At 35.0% G+C, this 27,239-nt stretch overlaps 4 protein-coding genes across 4 annotated transcripts; 3 read left to right on the top strand and 1 right to left on the bottom strand.

Annotated features, from left to right (window-relative positions):
• Window positions 1-253: 253 nt before the first annotated feature.
• Window positions 254-9,736, bottom strand: LOC146926933 (Core-2/I-branching beta-1,6-N-acetylglucosaminyltransferase family protein). Its single transcript, XM_085700362.1, has 5 exons — window positions 9,621-9,736; window positions 5,721-8,997; window positions 1,710-1,785; window positions 1,486-1,601; window positions 254-879 (listed from the first exon to the last, which is right to left on the bottom strand). Exons 2-5 carry the CDS (start codon window positions 6,268-6,270, stop codon window positions 365-367), a joined length of 1,257 nt encoding a protein of 418 aa, XP_085556488.1. The 5' UTR covers window positions 6,271-8,997; window positions 9,621-9,736; the 3' UTR covers window positions 254-364.
• A 4,989-nt stretch (window positions 9,737-14,725) lies between these two features.
• LOC146926932 (uncharacterized) lies at window positions 14,726-16,088 on the top strand. Its single transcript, XM_085706996.1, has 6 exons — window positions 14,726-14,875; window positions 14,980-15,244; window positions 15,367-15,463; window positions 15,555-15,628; window positions 15,785-15,869; window positions 15,959-16,088. Exons 1-6 carry the CDS (start codon window positions 14,726-14,728, stop codon window positions 16,086-16,088), a joined length of 801 nt encoding a protein of 266 aa, XP_085563122.1.
• Window positions 16,089-22,280: 6,192 nt separating this feature from the next.
• On the top strand, window positions 22,281-23,693 carry LOC146926931 (uncharacterized). Its single transcript, XM_085706995.1, has one exon. The coding sequence runs from the start codon at window positions 22,281-22,283 to the stop codon at window positions 23,691-23,693; it is 1,413 nt and encodes a 470-aa protein (XP_085563121.1).
• A 938-nt stretch (window positions 23,694-24,631) lies between these two features.
• Window positions 24,632-25,857, top strand: LOC146926930 (uncharacterized). The gene has a single exon (XM_085706994.1). The coding sequence runs from the start codon at window positions 24,787-24,789 to the stop codon at window positions 25,855-25,857; it is 1,071 nt and encodes a 356-aa protein (XP_085563120.1). The 5' UTR covers window positions 24,632-24,786.
• The last annotated feature ends 1,382 nt before the right edge of the window (window positions 25,858-27,239 follow it).

Genomic DNA, 27,239 nt, shown 5'->3' with positions numbered 1-27,239 from the left:
CTAGTAATTCTGAGTTCGGTTGAAAGATAAGTAAAGTCTTAACCAATATAATGACTTGTTTGCATGGTGAAAAATATTTGTTACTTTTATTTTTAGTTAAAAAAGTACCACCTTTTTTATTTGTTTATTACTATTTCTAGTGTGTATTATTTAAGTAACAGTGAAAAACATGAAGAAAATAATAAAAAATGTTCCATTGTTTCCTAATATAGTTGTTTGGTTAAGTAATAACATTAAACTATTTACAATTTCATTAACTCATTAAAATTAAGAGGTTGATAAAAAAAGAAGATATAATGTTACAAGAAATAACAACTGTTCATAATGTTAAATTTGAACAGATTCAAAAAATGCCACAAAAAGACTATTTACACTGTTTTGGTCTGAAATTTTCAGAATCCAATAGTATCAACATCAATTTCTCTAGTATCTTAGACCTTACACTAGGATTAACAACATCTGGATTTCCATAAACATCACAAGGATCATTTCCCTTAAGATGACTACCAACACACCAACCACCAGGAGTAAAGCGACTACCCAATCTTCCCAACAGTTCCTTGTCAATTTTATCAAGAACCGGATCGTCCTTGTCGAATCTACGAGCAAAAGGTGCGCCGCTATGCGCCATGTCTTCGAAATGTTCTAGTTTCAAAGATAAAGGCTGTTGTTTTGGAGGGTTGTCCCACCTTAAGTAACGCAAGTCGTGGTTTACAGTTGTGTTTTGATAGTCTTTGTGATTGCAGAGGACAGTATGGAAATAGCCTTCGTTCGAAGAAAGGAAGTTCGTGTAGTACATGAGGAGAGTTCGAGGAAGGTTGTCCCAACCATATACACAGAACTCGAGAAACGGTTTTGTAAGGACAACCCATTCAGAGCCTGAAAACCAAAAATGTTGTTAGCTAAATGATTTTGAAAAGCATTTGAAAATGGTACATGTAAAGTAAAGGACCAAGCAACAGAGCAGAAATTTGAACATGTTCGGTTATAACTTATACAATAATGGTAGGTAAGAGTCTAAGAGTCACTTCTGTATAGATACTTGCAGCTGTTAAAAATTAAAAAACTGAACCGCCCCCCAAAAAAACCGAACTATGAATGACAAATTCACAAGCTGAACTAAATAAGTTCGTTTGGTTCAGTTCATAAACTATCTGTCACAGTTTTGTTTGGTGCTATTTGTTTTGGTATTTTGTTTTTTAAAACAATCCAAATATTTTATTTGGTTCTGTTTTGGTATACTTCAGTTCGAAAAGTATAGCTTGGTTTTCTGTCAAGGTAGTTTTGCTTCGGTTCAGATCACAAAACCGGTCACTGAACCTTTATACCATTTCGCTTCTGGACAAAAATATAACGGTTTGGTTCAGTTTTACTGAGTTGGAGGTTCAGTTCGATTCGGTTTTCTTCCAGAACCGAACCATGAATAGACCAGCAACTAAGGAGTAAATAAGAAAACAAAAGTGATAGATAGCATAAAACCAATACCTGTGAATAACTTGAACGAAGATGGTAGGGATCTTCTCTCTTTAGCATAGTAAACACTAGATACCCTTGAATGATACAAGCCTGGATCTATAATGATAGGTCTGGCTCTTTGAAACCTTATCAAAGTCACAATTAGAGTACACAAATCATTATCATATATAGAATTTGTTCACGTTCAGTAACAAACTTAGACAATGATATCAATGGATAAGTAATATACTCACTCTTTCCAACCCATATTGCTTGTATGCTCAATGAAGTTTATATCCCTAGGCATGAATGAAAATATATGCAAGAGATCTGAAGGAAGAAGGTATATGGCAAAAAGTCAGCAAAATAAACAAAAAACTATGTTTATGAAATTACAGTGTTTATTAGGATAAAAAAAAACTACAAGAAAGTATTATATTTGACTTATATAATCACAATGTTAAATGAGAATGATAAAAACACTACGTAGTTGGTGTAGTTTTCTCCTTTTTTTTATAATATACCAATTTGACATCATTTTTGAAACTTTCATCATGGTGAATACCTGCACGGAAGCAACTATATAGTGGCTGGAGAAAGGGTTTGAAGCTTGGTTGAAAAACATGGAAGAATAACAGAATCAAAAGAGACGACGTTTACCAGGGTATGCAGCTTGGGTGAGATAAGAAAAAGATAGAATCCAAAAGTGAAGGGATCGCGAGATGCAATAATCCAGGTTGAAAATTCTGAATGATATGATGGAGGTGCTGATATGAAATTTTCAGGGGAAGAAAAAATGGAAGTAATGAAGATGATGGGTAAATAACCTACATAAACAGAAGAGAAACAAGAATTGAAAGAGGCAAAAATCTAGGAATAGAACCCAAGAAGGGAGTAATGAAGCACAGAAACTCCTCGGATTAGGCGTGTCCCGGTGTCGGACTCACGTCGATGTCGGACACCGACAATTATGATTGCACTGAATAATATTACTTTCTTAAATTATTATCGGTGTTGACGTATCAGTATTTCTGTCGTGTCCGGTGTATGTGTCTGTGTTTGTGCTTCATTGTTATACAAATAACAAAAGCAAAGAAGTTTCAAAAATGGAGAACAAGCAGAGGCGGAGCCGGGGGGACATGGGATGGCCATGGCCTCACCAAAGTCTCAAAAATTTCATTTTTAATAGGTATATATCGACATTTTTAGCTAAATGTTATGTTATATGGAATATCGCTTGCATTATAAATCATGCGTTAACAGTCTAGCATAGTGATTAAGTGCCTCACCTCCAAGCTTTTGATCATGTGAAATTCATTTTTAACATTTCACTAGTATTTTTTGTATTTTTTAATCAAAAAAAGCCAAAAAAATATTGCAAAACGCAAGTATCGAACCGTGGTTAGCGGACCAAAATAAAAGCAAATGAACCACTTAAACTTAATCTATAGCATTAGTTATAATTTATTGCGACACAACATATCTATATCCTGAAAATATGGCCTCCCCATAAAAAATTTCTAACAAGAATCATTACAGTGGAGAAGAAGCAGAGAAAGCACCCAACAATAGAGAAAAAGAAAAAATACAAAAGTAAATACCCCACTTGGTCTTTGAAATTGTAGGATCGTATCAACCTAGTCTTCTACATTATCAATATTCCAAAATAATTACTAGAATTGCAAAATGATAATCAAGTTTATCCATTTGTCTCAATCTATTATCAAATGCATCTCTAACATCATTATTCACTAGTTTCAAATGCATCCTCAATATAACAAATTTAATGTTACTATAGTCCGTACAAATACCAACGGAGAAATGAATCTAATTAACATTTCGCAATTTCAGGATCATTTTGAAATATTGTTTATGTCAGAGACTAGGTTGGTACAGTCCTACAGATGGGCAAAGGTCAAGTGTAAGCCATAAGTTGATACAGTCCTACAGTGTAAGCCATAGGTTGATCATTTTGAAATATCGTTTGTCAGAGACTAGGTTGATACATTCCTACAGATGGGTAAAGGTCAAGTGTAAGCCATAGAGATCACGATCCTGACCACCACCGTCGAAGCCACCAAATTTGAATTTTTTTGTGGACCCATCTTCCGTCGACAAAACTTCCAGACCCGTCTTGTGGTGTAGTGGCTGAGGAGATCCCTATGACTAAGACACAAGCAACAGTTTGCTAAATAGGTGCATAACCAGCTCACCGCCTCATATAAGTTGCACCACCGGTGGTGAGGAGAAAAGTGTTAGGACAGAAACAAAATTTTACAGATTGGTTAAATGGTGAGATCTATATTACTGTTAAATTGTTTAAGTGCAACAAGGCCTGTAAAAATGTTTATAAGTGGTGAATATCACTCACCTTACAAGTCCGTTTTATAACGGTTGAGTTAGGCCAAACCCAAATTCTACGAATAAGTTATCTAAGCACACGGGGAACCCCTCCCTTAAAAGATAGCTATCAATAGGGAAGAATTAAGCCACTTAAATACTCTACGGATCATCCCATACTACTCGATGTTGGATTTGGGCACCCCATAATACCCAACTCCCTGTCATAGCACCTGCCCTTAGAGCCAATGTCCCGACAGCAGCCCTCTACGATACTTCACTCGGCGTTTCCAACCAGCCCCTCTGTAGGTAGTCCTTTCCGATTCACTGGCAACCAACTCTTATACCAATTGATAAGTATCCAAGCACTTTGGAACCCTCCCTTAAAACTTAACTATCAATAAGGAAGAATCAAACCACTTTACATCACCAAGCATCCCACACTACTCGATGTGGGACATGCGAACCTCATAATACCAAAGTCCCCATCAGAGTATTGTTGGATTACAATAAACTTAGTTAGTTATTGGCCCCAGGTAGTGTGACGGGATAGGATATCACATCAGTGTCATTTAAGACAGCTGGGGCGTTTGCACAAAAGAGATGCAGAACCTCAAAGTTCTGCAACATATTTATGTAATTGAAAAATACCAACTTCCTGATGTATCCAACTATCCATATACTGAAAACAAAGATCTATAAATATCTCCTTTATGGTTACGATATGTACCCCTGCTCAAATATAGAAAGCAAATTCACAAATAGAAATAAATTTTCAACATGGTGAAATCAATGTTGATATCAGATATGAAGGGAATTGAAGATTCGCCACAACTATCATCTTTTCTTTTTATTCATTTCTGTCCTGTTCTACTTTGAAAACAAAACAACTATATAAACTGAATCTCTCTATGCAGTTCAATACAATAACACGGTGAAGTGCTAAAAATAATGGCATGTTTCTTGGGTACACAAGGGTGCCATTGCCAAAGGCCTTGGCAAGAAAACCAAAGACTAATGCAGCGATTGAAGGACAAGGTTCCCCATGCAGCAGAAAATACAGTGAAATCGTCGAATGTACTATAATATGATCAGAAGATGCAATTGTAATTTAATCATTACAACAAAGATTCCTCTACCCGATTTCCGTCACTTCATTATTTATTCATTTTGCATTTTAGAGATTTTGATATTTATATCCGTATGTTCTGAAATCAATTTTTTTTAAGGCTATTCCTCGAAAGCATTTCTATGATGATAATGTTCCAAAGAATGGGGCTGGATTAGCAGATGGGACTATGGATTTTAGAAAAATGGATCACTTTAAATACCACACTGCGCACAGTTCTTTTAAAACGATGGATCATAGTATATGCCAAAGAAGTTCCCAAGTGTTTCAAATTAAGGTCAACGAATGTGACTACAGCCGTATCAACCCTATGTGTATTCTATTTTTTTTTTTCTTCTTGCAAAATACCAAAGATCACAGTGTAACCACAGCTAAGGTTTCTAAAAATGTCTGCAAGTGTGATCTGGGCCACAACATCAAAGTTTTTTTATGTCTCCCCACAATATTAGAATCATTTAACTGCAATTCTCAGGAATATCAAGAATTGTACCTATTTAGCACCGATACTTCAATTTGAAAGTGTGTCTAGTGTCTAACACAACCACGACACCAACACATGTAATTACATTCAACCACTTCTATTTTCTCAAATTATTACTAATGTCTATATGTCAATATCGTGTCTAGTGTTCGTGTCCATGTCGATAATTCATAGATCATGACTACGTTTTAAAATCTGTGACCAGACCATGGCAGTAATTTAAAACCTTGATCTAATTAAGCCTACATTTGAGCCTAAATGAGGTTAATTAAACTCAAAAACATAAATTAAAAAAGGAATAAAAGAAACACTAACCATCTTGTGAGAAGAGAGGATAATCAGAAGCACTAAGATTAACAAACCAATCCCAATCACCAACCCTTTTAAGAAACAAAGCAACAGAATGAAGTGTTGAAGCAATCATAGTAGGACCTTTATAAGTAACCAAATCACCTTTACCAACAACCATAACATTCCCAAAAACACCAAACACCTTCTCAGATTTCACATACTTTGCCAACTCAATCCTCTCTTCACTAGAAGCTTCAAGATCAAGATGAAGCAGGTAATAGTTTCTTGGATGATATATTGCTTGAAGAACCCTTTTGAGCTGTGAAACTTCACCTTTTGTCCCTGTTAACAAGTATGCAAATTTTGGTAGTTTTGGAAGAATCAAATCAGTTGTGAAACTTGGATTGTCTGAAGAAAGAGATGAAGAAGATGGTTTTGAATAAGGGAGAAGAATGATGAAGAAGAAGAGAAGAAGTGAGATTGTTAAGGTTGGGATTATAAGCCATTTTCTTGGTGGGTTATGGTGGTTGTTGTGGTGGTTTTGGTGGTGGTGGGAACTATGGTTTCGTTTCATTGGATTTTGTGATGTTTTTTAAGATTTGATTTAGTTAACGTTGTTGTTGAGTTTCCTATGTTGTTGTCGGTGTTACAAGGTTTTGGTTTGTTCTTGAGATTGGTTTGGTTATGTTGTTTTGTGGGTTACTTTTTTTGCATATTGAAGGTGAAGAGGGAAACGACAACTTTCCTTATTTTTGGTAACTGACAGACATATTGATTAAAACATGCTAACTGATATTTGTGTCTTGTGGATAGACAGTTGAAGTAGAGATCTCAACGTGAGAATAGGGATTTGGTGTACAATCTAATGTTTTAAAAACCCGATCGGTGGTCAAATTGGTTAGAGTTACATGTTTTGGTTCAACTGGTTTAATCGGATAATTTGGTTATGATATGTCGGTTTGTAGAAATTAAGACCGGGTTGTTCGGTTATTTTTTTCAATTTTTGTGATTACTAATTATTTAAGGATATCTGGATCGAAACCAGCCTGTTCATGGACCAATTGGTTGAACCGAATGATCCGGTTTGGTAAAATCGCAAAAATTAAGATTCTCTACATTGAAGGGGAAAAAAAACTTTGAGAAAATAATGTGAGGATTTGGATGATTGATCTTTAAATTATTAATCGTCAAAATCAATAATAGTTCTTCAACATTGACAATGTGGAGGTCAATGGTCAAGATTGTCAACGAATTCATGTTTGACATGTTTATTCATCCTTTATTTAATGTCCACTTATGATAGACACAAGTGGAAAATTAGTGAGGCACAAGTATATATTCCACTATTAAATGAGTTCTACTAATCTAAAACTTGTGTCCATCTAGCTCAAATGGATGATGGATAAATGGAGCAAATTCAAACTCATTTTCATTGTTCTCATCCTTGCAAAGCATGAGGAGATATTTGAAAATTATTTATTTACATAGAGATAAAAAAAAAAAAACAGAAGACTAATATTAACAAATAATATCACCAAAATAATATTAACAAAAGAAATATTAACAAATAATATTGATTGCAAAAAAACATCCATGATGAATATTTTAATGTCTTTTTTAGAGGAATTATTTTAATGTTACTTTTTGCATTGATAAGATGAATAAAAAAAACATCTATGATGAATAATTACGATATTCGATTCAAATTTTCTTTGTGGGGTTAATATGTATTATTACGATATATTTAGATAAGATGAGATTAAGATTAATTTTTTTTAGCTTGATTTGATTATGATTAAGATATAAACGTTGTTAGTGTGAGCTCGATTTGTATGTAATTAAATAAAGATAAGATTGAGATTTGATTTTTGAGAGCACTTTTTTTTTTGGTACAAGATTTTTGAGAGCTCTAATTGTATTTGATCAAGATTAAGATAAGATATTTGTATATCGTTAAGATTAAAATATTAATATTTTAATGTTGATTTTGGATTAAATATAAATTTGTATGTTTTTAACGCTTAATTTTTTTTATATTTAATTCAAGTTTTCTAAAAATTTATATTTAATTTTTGCAAAAATTCATTCGAAATTTCGAATGATACTTGTGAGTTGACAGAAAAGTAGAGACAAAAAAAATGATGATGAAATACTTTTGAAAAACTAAAAGTGGAAGCAAAAGTTTAAGGGAACTAAAATGAATTGCTGGAATTTTTATAGGGATCAAAAAGAGATTTTACCCTAATATTTTTATATTACTTTTGTGTTGATTTGATTGTAAGCGGTTGTGACTTGAGAGAATATTCCATTTTCCTAAGCCTATTTATATATAATTAAAATAAGATAAGATTAAGATTTTTAGAGTGTGTCTCGGATTACGTTAAGTCAAAAAGTATAACATGAAAAAGAAAAACATGAATCAGGTAGAGAAGATGATTGATAAATCTATAAGAAATCAATACAATGGAAAAATATTCATTGATAAAATTCAAACAAATTCTAATCCATGAACTCAAAGAGGAGAACTAGTCCACCCACCACTCTTATTAGAGAACAATTCTATTTGTATTTACCATTGGAAGACTTCCTAAGCAAGCCACTTCAATACATGAATAAGGATTAGCTTTTCGAGCATGTGGAGATCAACTATTAGTTCTTTGAGGTTCCACTCTTCATGGTGGAAGCATGATGGAAATTAATGTTTGAGGTCCTAGATGAAGGTGCAGCATATTGGAATCAGCTTGCAAGAAAGCAATCACGGAGCTTTGTGCATAACTGCACTGTAATGGGGTGTTGATGTTGTTCTTCTATGTTGTAGGACTATTATTTATTATAATGCTTTCATTTTACCTTAAAATATTGTTGTACAATGACTTTTTGATTTGCTAATGTGGGTGTTGCTTTTACATTGACAAAAGAAATTCAATATTGTAAAAGCAACATTCACATCCACAAATCATAAAGTTACCGAACAACAAATTTTGAACTAAAATGATATCATCAATAAATAAAAGTCATACAATATAGAACAACGTCAACATCCCAGCACAGTGCAATTATGCACAAAGCTTCCTAATTGCTTTCTCGCAAGCGGTTCCACTATGGTGCGCCATCATATAGAACCAAGTATTAATTTTCATCATGCTTCCATCATGAAGAGTAGAACCTCCAAAACAATACTAGTTGATCTCCACATGCACGAAAAGGCTACTCCCAATCTCCTTCATTTCAAACTCATCACCACCCAGTTTTTAATTGATTTGATGCAGTTCCCCTATTTTGAATTGGTCATCCAAAACTCCTGTTAAATATAACAATCAAATCATAATCAGACGTGCATGCGAATTTTTATTTTTTAAAAAAAGAAGAAAAAATATTGAACAGTTTCGGTCAATTAACAAATTTTATATGAGGCGGAAATTTGATGAAAAATCACACACATAATAATTTTATGGATACACCACATCAACACAAAGATCACAAAACATAATAATGAAAAAAATCCAATTGTCAATATCATCGTATCACGAAAGATAATAAAAAATCAAGAGTCAATTTCCTAAAAAAATATAATTTCAAACAGATACTCGTATGTTACGAGAGAGTAGAAATTCATATTAAAAAAGTGAGGATTTTTCTAGAGTTAATCACATAAATAAAAATTTAGTCTTTTTTTTAGGTTGAATTAAGTCAAAATAATGAAATACATGCATATCCAAATTCAAGATCTGCAACATTCCATCAATAAAATAGTTTTTGAAAAAAATAAAACAATAATAATTTGAATTTGCACGAAACCATATACCTTTTTTTACACAATCATTTCTACCAAGAAATTGGGGGAAATGATGTTCAGGTAGAAAAATATGCCCAAGTAGAAAAAAAAATATCAAAATAAATGAGAGAACAAGAAGAAAAACTTACAAATTTAGAACAGAGAAATATGAATTATAACTACAAAGTTAGTTCTCTATCTACAATTCCTATGCTCTCTTGAGTATATATATCCTTTCCTTAATATTTTATATTTGAGAGACCATATTACTTGTGTGTCAATGGTAATCTTTATTTATAGTGCAAAAATAATAATAAACACACTATTTGGGTCAAACCCTTGATGGCGGTTACTTATTCATTTTTGTGATCTTGATTCATTGCATCACTGTTCTTATCTTTTTAATTTACTTTATATTTTGTTTTTTTCTTAGTTTCCCACCTCATTATTGTATGTCATTTTATTTAACGTTTTTTGTCTTTTTCTTTCCTTACTTATATTTTTTTTTTAAAATATTGTGGTACTGACCTGTCATAATTAGTCTTTAATATCTAGGTGCCCCAAGATATGCCACAGTTTAGGGCCGTTTTGAGACTAATCTCAAATTCCCAGTAAAACATATATTTTTATACATCTACAACTTCTATGCTCTCGAGTATATATATTCTCTCGTTACTATTTTATATTTGATGAGAGACCATGTTACTTGTGTGTCAAAGGTAATCTTTATTTATAGTGCAAAAATTATAATAAATACACTATTTTGGTCAAACCCTTGATTGCGGTTACTTATTCATTTTTGTGATCTTGATTCATTGCATCACTGTTCTTATCTTTTTAATTTACTTTATATTTTGTTTTTTCTTAGTTTCCTACCTCATCATCGTATGTCATTTTATTTAACGTTATTTGTCTTTTTCTTTCCTTACTTATATTTTGTTTTAAATAATATTGTGGTACTGACCTTTCATAATTAGTCTTTAATATCTAGGTGCCCCAAGATATGCACAGTTTAGGGCCGTTTTGAGACTAATCTCGAATTGCCAGTGAAACATCTATTTTTATATATCTACAACTTTTGTGTTTTTGAGTATATATATCATCTCGTTAATATTTTATATATGAGAGACCATGTTACTTGTGCAATAGTAATCTTCATTTATAGCGCAAAAATAATAATAAACACACTGTTTTGGTCAAACCCTTGATGGCGGTTACTTATTCATTTTTGTAATAGCTTATAACATCTTCATAACATACTATGCACTATTCTCATGGTGGGTAAATCCATCATAAATATTACTCCTGTAATAGCTCATTTTTCGTTAGGGTTATTTTATTTATTTATTAAATATGTTTATTTGCTTGTTTGTGTGATTGACTTGGGATTAATGGATTTCGAGGAGAGAAGGGTATTTTAGTCATTTTTAGGACTAAGGGTATTTTGGTCATTTGAGGAGCAAGGGTAAACTAGTAATTTTAGAAGGAAGGGTATTTTGGTGTTTTTAGTGTGAATAGTTATTTTTTACTAAGATAGAAGTAACTTGAGGTAATTATTTCGAGATGGTAATTAATGAGGTGTTTAAAGAGTTAAGTGAGTAGTAACTTTTTAATTAGAAAATTGCTTTTCTGACATCAATAATTTCCTAATAACACATGAAAATTCCTAAAATACCCTTGACGGTAGTTAACTATCGTTGAGGACACGTCAGCAGTTAACTACTGCAGAATTCCTTTCTTTAATGTATTGCACAAGTTGGTCTTCTTCTTCTATTCTCTTGTTAGCCTGTAAATTTGACAGACTCATTTAATATGGTCAACATTTGTTAGATCTTTTTACTTTGCAAGAATCGAAGATCTTTCTCATTTCAATTGGAAGATCTCGACGAAACGTTAAGCCTAAGGCGCATAGTCGGAATTTCGACGAAGCAAGGCTGAAAGAGAAATCTCGCGTCAAAGTCAAGTAAAAGGCGGGAAAAGCACGATTTCAAGCATTGAAGCGGTTTCCATGTAGTGGTGACGTGGGACAGGCAGTTGTCCAAGATGGAGGAATTGCTGATCATGGAGTTAGTGGTTCATCTAGGTTTTAGTATAAATAAGAGTTTCCAAGCCGGAAAATGGGTCGCAAATCATATACAAAATTCTACAACACTCAAACTACCGGCGTCTAGGGAAACGAGTTATACAGAATGTATGTAGACTGATTTGTAAACAATCCCTTTTATTTTAATGCAATGCATTTTACCTTTTCTTTGAGTTTGCGTGCGTAAACTTACTTTTATCTTTCTTTTATTTGCTTTGTTTTAATCTTTTAATTGCAATCTCAAACTTGTTGAGAGACAATACCTTTTACTATCAAACTCGTTCTTCTCTCTAAGCAACCTGAGTGCATTTCGTGGACTTTTTCTTAAACTCTTTTTCCTATAAAAACCTTTTCACAACAGTCTTGAGATGTCTAGTTTGATCTCGCTTGTAGTAATCAGAACTAGCCCCCGTTTGCCAAAATCACAGGCAAATAAATTGGTACGCCCAGTGAGATCCAGTTTGTGCAATTGATTTTCAAAAACTTTTTCAAAATCAAAAACTTTTTTCAAAAATCCATCTCTTTGCAGGAATCGAATAACTTTCTCATTTCAATTGGAAGATCTCGACGAAACGTTAAGCCTAAGGCGCGTAGTCGGAATTTCGACGAAGCAAGGCTGAAAGAGCAATCTCGAGTCGAAGTCAAGTAAAAGGCGGGAAAAGCACGATTTCAAGCATTGAAGCGGTTTCCATGTAGTGGAGACGTTGGACAGGCAGTTGTCCAAGATGAAGGAAGTGCTGATCATGGAGTTAGTGGTTTGCCATCTAGGTTTTAGTATAATTAAGAGTTTCCAAGCCGGAAAATGGGTTGCAAATCATATACAAAATTCTACAACACTCAAACTACCAGTGTCTAGGGAAACGAGTTATACATAATGTATGTAGACTGATTTGTAGACCACCCCTTTTATTTTAATGCAATGCATTTTCCCTTTTCTTTGAGTTTACGTGAGTAAACTTACTTTTGTCTTTCTTTTATTTGCTTTGTTTTAAGCTTTTAATTGCAATCTCAAACCTGTCGAGAGACAGTGCCTTTTACTATCAAACCTGTTCTGCTCTCTAAGCAACCTGAGTGCATTTAATGGCCTTTTTTTTTAAACTCTTTTTCCTATAAAAACCTTTGCACAAAGGTCTTGAGATTTCTAGTTCGATCTCGCTTGTAATAATCAAAACTAGCCCCCGTTTGGCAAAATCACAAGCAAACATCTCTCAAACAACGATCTTAAAAAATCTGTATTGCCACTAGCATGCTTTTGAAAGGCTTTATTAATTGTAGGTTAATTTAATGAGATCTAGTGATGCCTAAGCCATCAATCACATTAAACCAAAAAAAAATATAATAACCTGCATTGAAAATATTGCAGACTTGAATTAGAAATTCACAACTTCTTTCCAAACAATTGTGCACAATTACATGAAACTAATAAGGAAACCGTTGTATCTCTATTTGCCGTTGGCATAACCTTTCCTCCAGCCCCTTCCATGTTCTCGCCAACTGCTACATACTGCAACAGGAAGAAAAGAAAATAAAAAAGCCAAAAATGTATTTGACCAACCCGTTCCTCAATTTGTTTAAAGGGTAGTCAATATCTCATATCTATCAAACGTCCACTTTTCTCTCAGTCAAAATTAACTATCTCAAAAAACCATGTCTACAATTTTAAGTAACCATTTACTATGACGTCTTATTTTAGGGTTGTTGAAGAATTTCTAAGCAACAAAATACACCATAAAAAATCCCTATCACTGAATAAATAAAAAATTATATCAAATACAATCTTAATCTTAATCTTATCTTAATCTTAATCTTACTTACTAAAGCTTGTCAGGTCAAGCTAACCCTAACCCTAAAACTAACCTAGATTTTTCCCGCTCTTTCTCAAGCATTTATGTGTAGGTTTGACCTCCTCACCCTTAATACACGCCATTATAACACAATTGCATATTATTTTATTTCATTGTAGGAAATTTTAACTGCCATTTATAACACGATTGCATATTATTTTAATTTTAGTCTATAAAAATAACACACGATTGTATATTAATTGTCATCCCAAATTTGAAATGTGAATTAGGTACATTGAAAATAATATAACACACGATACCATTAAAACGAAAAAAAAAGAGCTTGAAAATTAGACCCGTGAATTACGTACAAAATTGTATAATGGAAATAAAATAACAAAAAATCAATTGTATATTTATTAGCTATAAAAACACACGGTTGAAAACTTCCATTTATAAGACGATTGCATATTAATTTAATTTTTGATTGTATAATGAAAATAAAATAACACACAATCAATTGTATATTTATTAGCTATAAAAACACACGGCTGAAAACTTCCATTTATAAGACGATTGCATATTAATTTAATTTTTGAAATAGAATAACACAAGATTGCATATTAATTGTCATCCCAAATTTGAAATGTGAATAAATAACACAGAAAATTGTATAATGGAAATAAAATAACACACAATCAATTGTATATTTATTAGCATTATAACACAATTTCTTTAGTATTAAAACCAATCAATTGTACATTAAATAGTATTAAAACCACACGGTTGAAAATTTATTTAGAAAAAAAAAGGCCACAAGATTGCATAATAAAAAAAAAACAGCACTGTGTTAAATTAAATTTAAGAGCAAGTAATTTTTCATAATGGTTAACTTTAAAAATAAATATACCACTGTAAGAATTATTGGCTTCGCACTGTAACACAATTTTCTTTTTTTTCGATGGGACCATGATTTAAATGGAATTACCGTTTAACTCAACATATTTAATCCTAACATATTTCTTGAGGAAATTTCCAACGTACCTAATTTTTCATTAATTTATCGTTTGAAATAATTCTCCCACCATAAGAGATATTTTGTAAGCCACTATAACACATTTTCATTGTGTGCATCGAAATCTGTTTCCTGAAATAACACACTCCACATTCCCCTTCTGATGCGCCACTGATGCTGCCACCTTCGATTTTCATTGATTATGCAAAGTCAACATTACAAATTCAGGAAACCTGTATTTATTGGCTGCTTCTCATTTTTCACGTGATTGTTGTGGCTGATTTCCTATAAGTAATAACTTCTGTTTCTGAATTCTCTATTGCAACATTCTATAGATTAAGAAATAGTATATTGTTTTTGTCTGCTGCAGCTATGGCCAACGCTTACACAAACCTTTTGGCTGTAACTGGTGGGAAAAGAGATCTCAAGATGAAAGTGCGTGTCGCTCATGTATGGTGTATACCATCTAAGAAGGATCCTAACGACATCACTTTCATGAACATCCTATTGGTTGATGACAAGGTTAGTTTTGTGTCTCCTTACAAGTGTTATGAAACCGCTCCTGAATTGTTGCAATAAGCATTTTTGCTAAGTGTGCTTTAATTTGTTTTTTTCGTTTTTTCTAGGGTGGTCGGATGCAGGCAACTGTACGAAGAGATTTGGTGTCCAAATTCCAGAAAATGGTGACAAAAGGATGTGCATGCGTTCTTGACAGTGCTGTTGTTGGTTTCAATGATGGCCCTTTTAAGCTTATAAGTCATAAGCACAAGTTGACAATGATGGGTCACTCAAAATTCACCAAAATCAACGCTCCGGAAATTTCGATGAATGTGTTTGAGTTCATGACACTCAAGGACGTATTGAGTTGCACAGAGGAGGAGAAGGTTATTGGTAGGGATTTTTAATTTTAATTAAATTATAAAACATTGTTATATTTCTACCTATTTCCTGTCAGCGTCAAATTTCCACGTTTTGTCTACATAGTTACTTGGAAATTTTCCTTCTTCCATCAGATGTCATTGGTCATGTAATTGCAAAGGATACTTTAAAGGAAACAGAGAAAAATGGCAAGAAGAGCAGGGTCATTGATTTAGCTCTTGAAGATATAGAGTAATGTTTGGTTGTTTTGCTATTAGTTCAAATTTTATGTTTACATTACGCTATAATCGTTGTTATTAATGTTAATACCTTTTGTTAACAGGAGCAGTCATATTCACGTCTCTCTTTGTACTGAGTTTGCTGACAAAGTGACTAGCTTTTTTAATGCTCATGAGGGTACGTCCGCTGTGATACTCCTTCCTCAGTTTTGCAAGACACGGAAATACATGCGTATGCATATCTATTATGTAACAATTGTATTAGGAATTGAGATATATTATTACAACCAGTAAAAAATAAAACATCTTATAGCCAACGTCTATTTTAAATCAGGTGTTATGGGTGTTACCAATTGCTTCTACGACACAAATGTTATTTTGAATGGCAAGCTACCTGAGGTGGAAGCTTACATGACAAAGTATTTTTCTGCCTTAATCTTAAGTGATTATTCCTATTGTCTTATTTTAATATCGATCATGGAGTGATCATATTGTTTTTTTATTGAAGGTTGAAATCTGTTGATATAGATATAAGCCAAGGTGTGAGCCAGATGTCCACACATAACACTGTGTCGTTGTCTAAGGATTTGCTTAAGACGAAAAGGATGACGATTGAAAACTTGATTGAAATCATCTGAAGTGGTTTATTTATGCCGCTCATTTGTTAATAAGTTTCAATTTATTATAGACAGTTCAACAAGTGGACCAAATGATCATTACTAATTGATGGTCATTATAATACAGGTATGTCAAGGATTTGTTCTTGCAACTATATGTGAACCTGAGACCAGTTTGGAATGGTACTTTCGTTCTTGTACCCAGTGTGCTTCGTTAGTCTCAGTTGTAGATGGGAAGCTCTGCTGTAAAAAATGTAGTGTGTGCAAGAGCGCTGTTCCGAGGTATACATTAGTAATTTAAACTGAATTTGAATTTATAAAATCATTAATATTGCAAGCGTTAATATGGTCTTTGTATTTTAGGTTCAAGCTGCATGTTATAGTCAAGGACGATACAGGCTCCACAACTTTTGTGTTGTTTGATAGAATTGTTACTCAGATTGTCGGGCGTAATGTGCAAGATCTAATTGATGAAATGGAAAATGTTAGTATATGTGAGATAAACTATTTATGTCTGTCAATTTTCCCTAGGTTGTGTACTTTCTATTATTTACCAAAATTAAAGTTATACTATTCCTATGATTCATGGCTTGGAATGTATCATAAATATGACTTATTCTACATGAAAATAAGACCCGTGCGTCAGCACGAGTCATGGTTCTAGTATATATAAATGTTAAACAGTTCGGATAAAGTTTGCCCTAATTAATCCCGCCTTTTTTGGTGGATCTGAGTAACTTTGATGAAAAAAAAGAGTTTGCAAGGAATCGAATCAAGTACCCTATGCTTACACTTTACAACTATAACCACTATGCCACTTCTATTTTTGTTGAAATATTGTTGCTTCCAAAATTGAAATACATGACTAATACATTTTTTTTAAAGCCCCAACAACCTTAACGGTTTCCTCTCTCATAGCAGTTATTTTTTATTATTAGCGGTACCTTTATTGATAGTAGTTCTTTTTCATTTTTTTTGGTGTACGCTTACTACGTTATACGATATTAAAGTTGCATCTTTAAAATTGTAGATGATTTGACTGATCTAGATGATAATTTTATAATTAGAAACTTCATTTTTTTCTGTAATTTTGCCGGTCTCTTTGTTTCTCCTATTAATAGTTTAAATTGGTGTAATTTTTGCAATTTTTTGTTGCTTTTTGTAGTCGTTTCATAGCATAGTATTGAATGTATAATCAATATGATATTTATATACGAAATTTTACAAAACCCGTGCATCGCACGGGTTAGAGTCTAGTTTATGCAAAAGCAAATTACGATGAAATAATATCTAAATTCTAGTGGAAAATCATATGGAACTAACCTATTAATAAAGGCAATACTATTTTTTGGTGTAGCTTTTTTTTAATCCTAAAATGCCCTTACTTGATGGTAGTTATTAAAAAAAACTGTCTTACCCACTAATAATCACACACGGTGTTTGCAGTTATTAAAGAAAAAATCTGCCTTACCCACTAATCACACACCAAAACATAACTGCAGGCTTTCTCTTTGAAAAAAATCTGCCCGTGTGAAAATATAAAAGAATGAGAGCTGTGAGAAGGCAATTGCAAAGTAAACAATTCCATCAAGTTTCTGATGTTCAATATGCTCCAACGCTTTATTCCTCTGATGAACTCCTCAATCCTTCACATCCGTTGAATTCTTTGTACACACCAAATGCCTATACACCACACCGTAAAATCAACGGCGACACCAACCTCAAAACCTTCCCTAACCTATTCAAAAAATACGACTGAAAAGCGCGGTTATAAGTCGGTGTCACAATAATCAATTGCTTCCTCGCCATAATATCAATTTTTTCAGTTTTTTACACTACAACTGTTTTAAATGCAAGTATTATTGTCACTTTCATTCTATTTTATGCAAGATGATTCAATGATCATGGTTCAAGGTTATTTTTTTCTTCTTTCAGAGAGGAGAGGAGACTAATGTCCTCTTCACTTTTATGGTTCAATTTTTATATTTTGCCATTCTATCTTCTTTTGTTGTTTGTTCCTTTCTCTTGCTATGTTTTCTAATTTTCATTTCCCCTTTGATTTTGTGCTTCATCTATTTGTTGGCTAAAAATTATAGACTATGATTTCACTCTTTGTGGTTCTTTGGTTACCCTTTACTGACACCAATTACAGCAACACATTAATATGCAATTGCATACAATGATTCTATTCAAAAAATGTAAGTTCATATGATCATTAAAGTAGTAACCACGCAAAACAAAAAATTGAAAAATTTAAATAAAGGGTGAAGATAAAGATAGAGGGTAAACCCTTTCTCTCCCCATCTCTTCATCTCTTTTTTTCTAGGTACCTAATTTATCATGACACAATATGGTAAAATGCCAAAAGTATGATTAACATCACTGAAAAATATTGAAAGTGTTGATCAATCACTATATTTTTAGTGTTGATTAATCATATTCAATAGTGTATCATTACAATGTCCTTTAAAATAATAGTGTATTTCTACTATGTTCGACACTAGACATGTATCATCTTTACGGTTTTTTACCAAATTCAATTTTTTATATCAAGTACATTTATGATCTTTCTTTTAGTTCTAATAATTTTGTCCAGGATATATCAAGAAAAAGTAAACAAACATTAAACAAAACATATTGTTTATGAGTTATATACGTTAGCGCAACAGAAAAAGCGGACAGACGTGTAGGTGCTAGTAGGTATTAATAGGTATAGATATAGTATAGATATATATTATTTGTTATTTTAGATATGCAGATTATTAATTGTCTAATCCTCAACATTAATTAGGTTTGATTGAGGTCTATTACCGAACACATAGAAGAAACTTTTGGTTTGTCTTCGAGAAGAAGAAACACAACAATCATTTATGAATATAATATCATGAGCATTGCATAGTATAAAGGATGATATATTACGGGCGATAGAACAAAAGCATATTTTTTTCTCATATGATCTTCAGAAGAATGGTACAAAGTAACTCCCAAGTAAAATGTTTGAGCAACTGGTACAAAATATTGGTGTTTGTCATACCCCAATTTTTGACCTAAGGATCCTCCATTCATACACCGACACGTGTCCTCTAACCCTGATCAGTCTTTGACTTTTCAGCGAAAAATTCGGCAGAGAGGTATTTTAAAATACCTCATATTTGGTTCCGAGTCGGGCCCTCTTCTCTCAATTTTTATTTATTATTACTTTTAGTTTATTTATTATTATTATTATTATTATTATTATTATTATTATTATTATTATTATTATTTATTTTAAGTCCAAAATCTGTCCAAAAATATCCAAGGTCCAGCCCCAAGCAGCTGTCATGTTCCCTAAACCAATTTCTGTCGCCCCCTTGTTCAGACATAATGTTGCAATCAAATCTATAAATACAAGCACACCTGCAACCAACAGAAGAGGAAAAATTTCCAGCAAAGCGGCAAATTTCGATCCAACACAACAATTTTTCCAGCCAACACACAAACAGGCCGAAATTCACAAGAAACCTGCATAATCATTTCAACGCACAAAAAGAATCTGCAAAACTATAAAGTCAGTAACAGAATCAAAACACATCACCCTCTGTTCATCAAACCAAACCTATCGCCACTATCAGACACATAAGTTTACACATTATTTCCATACTCACAAGCCTACACCATCATCACGCATCAAACCCATATATACATAACAGTGAACCGTCAAACCATACAACCATCGATCCAACAAGCCCAAACACAAACAAACAGTTCCATTAAACCATCCAAAACACCTTTCAAAATCGATCCAGACATAGTCACAAAGAATCAATTCACACAACAGTCACAACCAATACTACAATCGGCCAGCACCTAAACCGACACAGCAGACTCAAACAAATAACATATACAAACCAAATTCGAAAAAGAAACTTTCAAAAGGTAGTATTATAATTCTTAGATCTAGGTTGTTTGATTTAGCTTTCGTGATTTTTTAGTCTGAAAACGAGTAGAGGAAGTGAAATAGAAGAAGAAAAGCAAAAAAAAATAAAAGAGGAGTGGCCCTAGCGGCGGCGCCACCACCTGCGGTGGTTGGCCACCTCGCCGGAGGCCACTCCGGTGACAAGAGAAGATAGAGAGAGACGAGAGCATAGAGGGAGAAGAGAGATAAACTTGTGGTTAAAATGATGAAAAAAACTAGCACCACATATATATATTACCAGGCCGAACCGGTTCAACCCTTGAACCGGTCTGAACCAGACCCATGAGGCCCAACGCGCCTCTCTTTCCTGTCAGGCCCAATCCTCTTCATTTTATTCCTGCACCCCCTGTTTATTTATTGCACCCTTTCCCTGCATCGCATTTTATTTTATTCATGCATTTCAATTCCGTTTATCGTCTTATTTTTGCTTGCTCATGCATTTATTTTATTCGTCTAATCTCTTTTATCTTCTTCTCATGCATTTTTTTTTTGCATTACATTTTATTATCTACTATTATCATATGCATATTTACATTTCGTCATTAAATACACACCTCAATCCAGAGTGCTCTGGTCCTAAATCAACTGTTAATATTATATTATTCTCCAAAACGATCTGGTCCTTGTTAATTAAATTAATCCAGAGTGCTCTGGTCCTAAATTAACTGTTAATATTATATTATTCTCCAGAACGATCTGGTCCTTGTTAATTAAATTAATCCAGAGTGCTCTGGTCCTAAATCAACTGTTAATATTTCTGCTTATATAATTGTTATCCAGAGTATTTTGGTCCGTGTTAAAATAATTTCATATTTCAGCTTAACATTATTTTTCTCATTCTGCTTATATAATTTTCATATCAATATTCAAAATAACAAAAACATTCAAATAACAAAAAAATCACAAAAATATTTTCATAAACAAACCTTGATCTTAAATCAAGTGATCGTTCATTTTATTTTCTTTCTTAATCAAATCATCAATCAATTTAATTCTACTTTGAGTCATCTTTTCTTTCAAATATCAAAAATACAAACAAATTCCAATTTGCCACTTGGCTTTACATTTTAAAACCTTTTCAAAAAACTATTAAAAAACACAAAACAAATCAAACGTCAATTTCTACCCCGAACTACGAGGTTTTGATCCTTCACGGGTACGTAGGCAAAGGACACGCGTCCTTCCAAATCAATATAAATGTAGATAAATTAGGTCTTTCTTTTCTTTTATCATTTCAAATTCCATTTTTTAAGCAAGCAAGTTTATAGCACAAAAGCTAAATAAAATCAAGAGGTTCTCGTAGAGTACTACGAATATTTAGGGTGCTTAACACCTTCCCTAAATATAACCAATCCCCGAACCCTTAATCCCTAGAAATGTGGTATTTGAACCTTTTTTCACTTTCTTTTGAAAAGAATTAAATGTTCAGTCGTGAAATAAAATTAGTGGGTCAAACGCCAATCAAATGGCCTTTGACCGTCCAAAAAATGACGCGACAGAAATGGCGACTTCACTGGGGATAAAAGTAAGAGGGTTAAGCCTAACTTGGCATTATTTAAAATTTGTGCGATAAACTTGCTTAAATTTTTATGGAAATTACGTGTATATTTGTTCTCTTTTCTTCTTTATCATTTCTTAAACGTGAGTGGTGAGAAAGTAAGTCATATACCCGGACTTGAGGGAAATATAAGATAGGATGGGGTAAAATCATAGTGACATACCAAGAGCATTCTTGGACCATGTTTACAAGTGATAACCCTACTCGGTGGAGGCCTCACAGAAGGTAGTAATCTTGTTAACATGAGCATTCGTGTTGACGTTATTACTTTCAATGTGAGTGTCCGTCGAACCCGTGGACCTTAGTAACCCTGAACCCATCTTGGTCTTTTTAGGATGTAGTGCGGTGGCTAAACCAAGAGCATTCTTGTCTTTAGTTGATACACGATACTACACTCAAACTAGACTACCTTATGGATGTTATTGGACTAGGAGCATTCCTATACACCAATATATTCACAAGGGGGTTGCAATTTGGGAACTTGGTAGAACCTTGTTACATGTGCAAATGAAAACCATAGTCCTTACCAAATGGCATACACGCCCTTGACTCCATCATCATGGACCTTAAACGTCGCCATGTTTTCACCGTTTGTGTTGCATAATCATGCATACATGCATTCATTCATAAACAAACTCTTTTTCTCATAAAAAAAAATATCGAAGGACTTAAACAAGTTTTTGTTGTAAACATTGTAGATATGGCTACTAGAAGTATTAAGAGGTATAGCTTCCAAAGCCAAAATTTGGAAAGTTTGAGGAGTTTAGGAAATGTCATTACTGATCCGACGGGTTTTCAGTCTCGCCGTGGGAAGTTGCTCAAGATTCTCAATGCAAAGTTCGACGAAGGGATCCTCAAGACTTTGGTCCAATTCTACAATCCTCGCCTCCACCGCTTCACCTTCCCGGACTACCAGCTTGTCCCCACCCTTGAAGAGTATTCCTATTTGATTGGTCTACCCATACTTGATAGAGTACCTTTTAGTGGTCTCGAGGAGGACCCCAGGGCATCAGTCATCGCAACTGCCCTTCATCTCAAGATATCCGACATAACTGATAACCTCACTACCAAAGGGAAAGAGCAAATCCTGGGGTTAACTTCCAAATTCCTAATCAACAAAGCCAACATCTTCGCCGCCTCAAAAAATACCCTCGCTTTCAAGTCTATCCTAACCCTGCTCATCTATGGCCTTGTGCTTTTTCCCAACATTAGTGGTTTTGTCGATACTAATGCCATCCAAATTTTCCTCACCAATAACCCGGTCCCTACCCTCCTTGCTAATACTTACCACTCCATCCATCATAGGACAAAGAAAGGTGATGGAACCATCCTTTGCTGTGCACCTTTACTATATAAGTGGTACGTTTTACACTTACCCCAATTCTACCTCTCCAAAGACAAAGATCCATACTCAAAAAAAATCATGTCCCTTGCCCCAGATAATGTAGTTTGGTATAACCCGGCTTACGACACTGGAACCATCATTGACAAATGTGGGGAATTCAGTAATGTACCCCTCCTCGGTATTCATGGAGGAATTAGTTATAACCCTATCCTTGTTAGGCGCCAGTTCGGGTATCCCCTTAAAGAAAAACCTCTCAACATTGAGATCGGAAGCATATTCTATCACAAGCATGCCGACATCAAAGGCATGAGAGAACAATTTGTGAAAGCTTGGCATACCATCCATAAGAAAAACAACAATCAATTGGGGGATAAATTGGACCTCACTTATGAAACCTACACTCAATGGGTCATTGCCAAAGCCGTTCAGAATAGGATGCCCTACACTCTACCGAGGTGCCTATCCTCAACCACTCCAACGATACATTCACCCCTACCCTTTTGTACCCAAGAAAAGTACCAGAAGAAAGTGGCTGATTTAAACCGTGTGTGTGCAGTCTGGAAAAGGAAGTACGAGGGAGCTATGTCCATAGTGGGGGATAAAGATGTGGAAATACTACAGACCAAGCATGAGCTCCTCAACAAAGAGCGACAATTGATCGAGAAAAACGCTCATATTCAAGCTCAAAGTGCGAGGCTTGCACAATTTATCAGCAAGAAAGAATGCATGGATTTCTTCGCAGGGGCACACCCAGACTTTGGGGGGTAGTCTGCTTCAGGAGCTCAAGAGTTTCCCAGTTGTTTTATCTTTTTATGCTTTCTGTTATATACTTTGAAGTCTATCCCTTGGCTCAGTTTTGTTAAAAAGGGAATTATCTTGTTTCAATTTGTAAGTCTATCCCTTGGCTTTGTGTTTAGAAAGGGAATTATCTCGTAATACTTTAACTATTCAATAAAATTTTCAATTATGACGTTTACCAAAATTACTTTTATAAGTCCTTCGATAAATAAAAAAAAATCATGTCTATTTTTGTATAAACATATCATGCATCATTTTGCATTTCATAGTCTCAAAATTCAAAGTCTCACACAAATTTTTCTTTTCCATAAAGGTAAGCTCGTTACAAAAGTGGCCCGACGTATTCTCCACCAGTCTACGCGTACTCATTACACTCGAGCAACCGTAAAGAGAAAGATGGATCTTCTCGAGCAAGAGAATCTAGCACTCCGTGAAGAGGTAACAGCCATGAACACCAAATTGGATGAGTTGGCTGACATGAAAACAAAGATGGAAGAATTAACCAATCTGGTAAAACTGTTGGCAGTAGCACAGACTCCACCACCTCCTCCTCCTATCAGGACCGAAGCCGAAGCTACTACCTCTGCTATCCCGGATTGGACGGTATGTGTTGAAACTCCAACATACTCTGCTCCACAACGTTCCACACCATGGTTTCAACCTCTGACTGCTGACGAAATCCTCCGCCCCATTGCCTGTGAAGTACAAATGCCCACTTTTCAACATGCAGTTCATGGTCCTCAGCAAGTTACTATGGTTCCTCCCACTGCTGTAACTTATTCAGCACCCGCTGTTCATACTACACCACAAGAAGAAGAACCCATCTTCTATTCCGAGAGTGTGGGGGGGGGGGGCATGACAGGGTTGAAGACTTACAAGAAAATATGAAGAGATGCATCGGGAAATGAGAGCCCTAAAGGGAAAAGAAGCTTACAGGAGATCTGCTTACGACCTCTGTTTGGTACCGGATGTCCAGATACCCCATAAATTCAAGGTACCTGACTTTGAAAAGTATAAGGGAGACTCCTGCCCGAAGGACCACCTGACGATGTACGTAAGGTAAATGTCTGCGTATGCTAAAGATGATAAGTTCCTCATCTACTTTTTCCAAGAAAGTTTGGCTAACCCCGCTTCGAAGTGGTACATGAACCTGGACAAAACAACCATCCAAAGTTTCCAGGATTTATGTGACGCCTTTGTGCAACAATATGATTACAATGTAGACATGGCGCCAGATCGAGGTGACCTCCAGGTTGAAACTCAAAAGGATAGAGAAACATTTAAGGAGTACGCTCATCGATGGAGGAATATTGCCGCACAGGTTAGCCCACAGTTGGAAGAAAAAGAGATGACCAAGTTATTCTTGAGAACTCTCAGTCCATTCTACTACGGAAAAATGGTAGGGAACGCATCCAGGAGCTTCGCGGAGATGGTCGGTGTGGGTGTAAGTGTAGAGGAAGGTGTCCGAGAAGGACGAATAGTGAAAGATGGTGCGTCTACTAATGGTACGAAGAAATATGGTAACAATTTCCCAAGGAGGAATGAACAGGAAGTCGATATGGTGACCAACGAGAGAACCCGACAACACTATCCGGCATATCAACATGTTGCTGCCATCACACCTACTGCCAATACTATTCAACCACCAAATAGCCAGCCTCAATTCCCACAATATCCCCAACAACAATACCCTCAACAATATCCCCAACAACCATACCAACAACGTCCATATCAACAACAACCATATCAACAAAATCTCCCACAACCCTACCAACAACAACAACCTCGACAAAGATTGCAAATTGACCCGATCCCCATCACCTATGCAGAGTTACTTCCAGGTTTACTCAGAAAGAATTTGGTCCAAACCAGAGCACCTTCCCCAGTACCAGAAAAACTACCAACATGGTATAGACTTGACCAAACTTGTACTATTCATCAGGGGGGCCGAGGACATAATATTGAAAACTGCTATGGCTTTAAGAACGCGGTCCAGAGGCTGATCAATGACAAAAGATTAACCTTTACAGACTCAGCGCCAAATGTTCAAAACAATCCATTGCCAAATCATGGTGCTGCAGCAGTCAACATGGTCGAAGATTGCCAAAAGACTGACCTCATTCTGGACGTTTAACACATCCGAACACCTTTGGTCCCACTACATGCCAAGTTATGCGAAGCAAACCTCTTTGAACATGATCACGATGTCTGCAAAGTGTGCCTCCTAAATCCACGGGGTTGTCTTTATTGCTAAATTCTGAAGCTCATAGAGGTGCTTTGATGAGAGTGTTAGAACAAGCTTTTGTGGATTACGATGTGTCTATTGATCAGTTCAGCGGGAAAGTGGGGAATATCACTGCATGTCACAATTTGAGTTTCAACGACGAAGAGCTCCCAGAACAAGGAAAGAATCATAGCTTGGCACTGCATATATCCGTGAATTGTGGGGTTGATGCTTTGACAAATGTGCTGATAGACACTGGCTCATCACTGAATGTGATGTCCAAAACAACGTTTGATCGACTCTCCTCCAGGGTACACCTCTGAGACTAAGCTCGGTGATGGTAAAAGCTTTCGATGGTTCGAAGAAGACGGTTCGAGGAGAAGTAGACTTGCCTGTTACAATTGGGCCAGAAGTGTTCCAGATTACTTTCCAAGTGATGGATATTCAGGCTGCATACAGTTGCCTACTGGGTCGGCCTTGGATTCATGCGGCTGGGGCAGTAACATCTACGCTGCATCAGAGGCTAAAGTTTGTGAAGAACGGGAAACTAGTGACTGTTAGAGGAGAGGAGGCTTTGCTAGTGAGCCATTTGTCGTCTTTCTCTTTTATTGGCGCTGATACTACAGATGGAACGTCATTCCAAGGGCTAACCATAGAAGATCAGAGGACAAAGAAGCCTGGGGCATCCATCTCTTCCTTCAAGGATGCGCAAAGGGTTGTTCAAGAGGGTGACTCCGCAGGCTGGGGACAAGTTTTGAACCTGCCAGAGAACAAGCGTCGAGAAGGTCTCGGTTTCTCTCCATCAACAGAGGTTCCCAAGACAAGGGTCGTCATCTAGCCAGCCAAAAGTACTATCAAGGGTGCTTTCGACAGTGTCGGGTTCATTCATCCCCCGTCAGAGACCAATGCTATTATTGAAGACAATCCTGAAGAGGTGTCGCTTATTTTCGTCACACAAGGAGGGACTAGCCATAATTGGGTGGCCGTCGACGTTCCTTTTATTGCTCATTTGTCCAAGTAATGCATCTGCTTGTTTTTTATGCTTTTTCAAAAAAAAAACAAAAAAATCCTTTCGCCCCGCCCCAAGTGAAAGTGAATCTATCTAGGGCTTTTTGTTTCAAGAAATTATCATCAATCAAATAAAAATGTCGTTTTGTTCCCGACTTTTGCTTTATTTTTCTTTTGTGCATTTTATGAAAAAATGGTAATACCAAAAAACCCAAAAAAAATATATAATCACCTTCGAAAAATATGCATTTCACTCATTTTCTAAAATCATCAATCATATGTGC

Source organism: Medicago sativa, chromosome 4 (assembly GCF_051527215.1).
Source record: "Medicago sativa cultivar Bolivia chromosome 4, Bolivia_mono, whole genome shotgun sequence".
Classification (NCBI taxonomy): Eukaryota; Viridiplantae; Streptophyta; class Magnoliopsida; order Fabales; family Fabaceae; genus Medicago; species Medicago sativa.
Note: the sequence above shows the minus strand (reverse complement) of the source record. Positions and strands in the feature narration are given on the sequence as shown.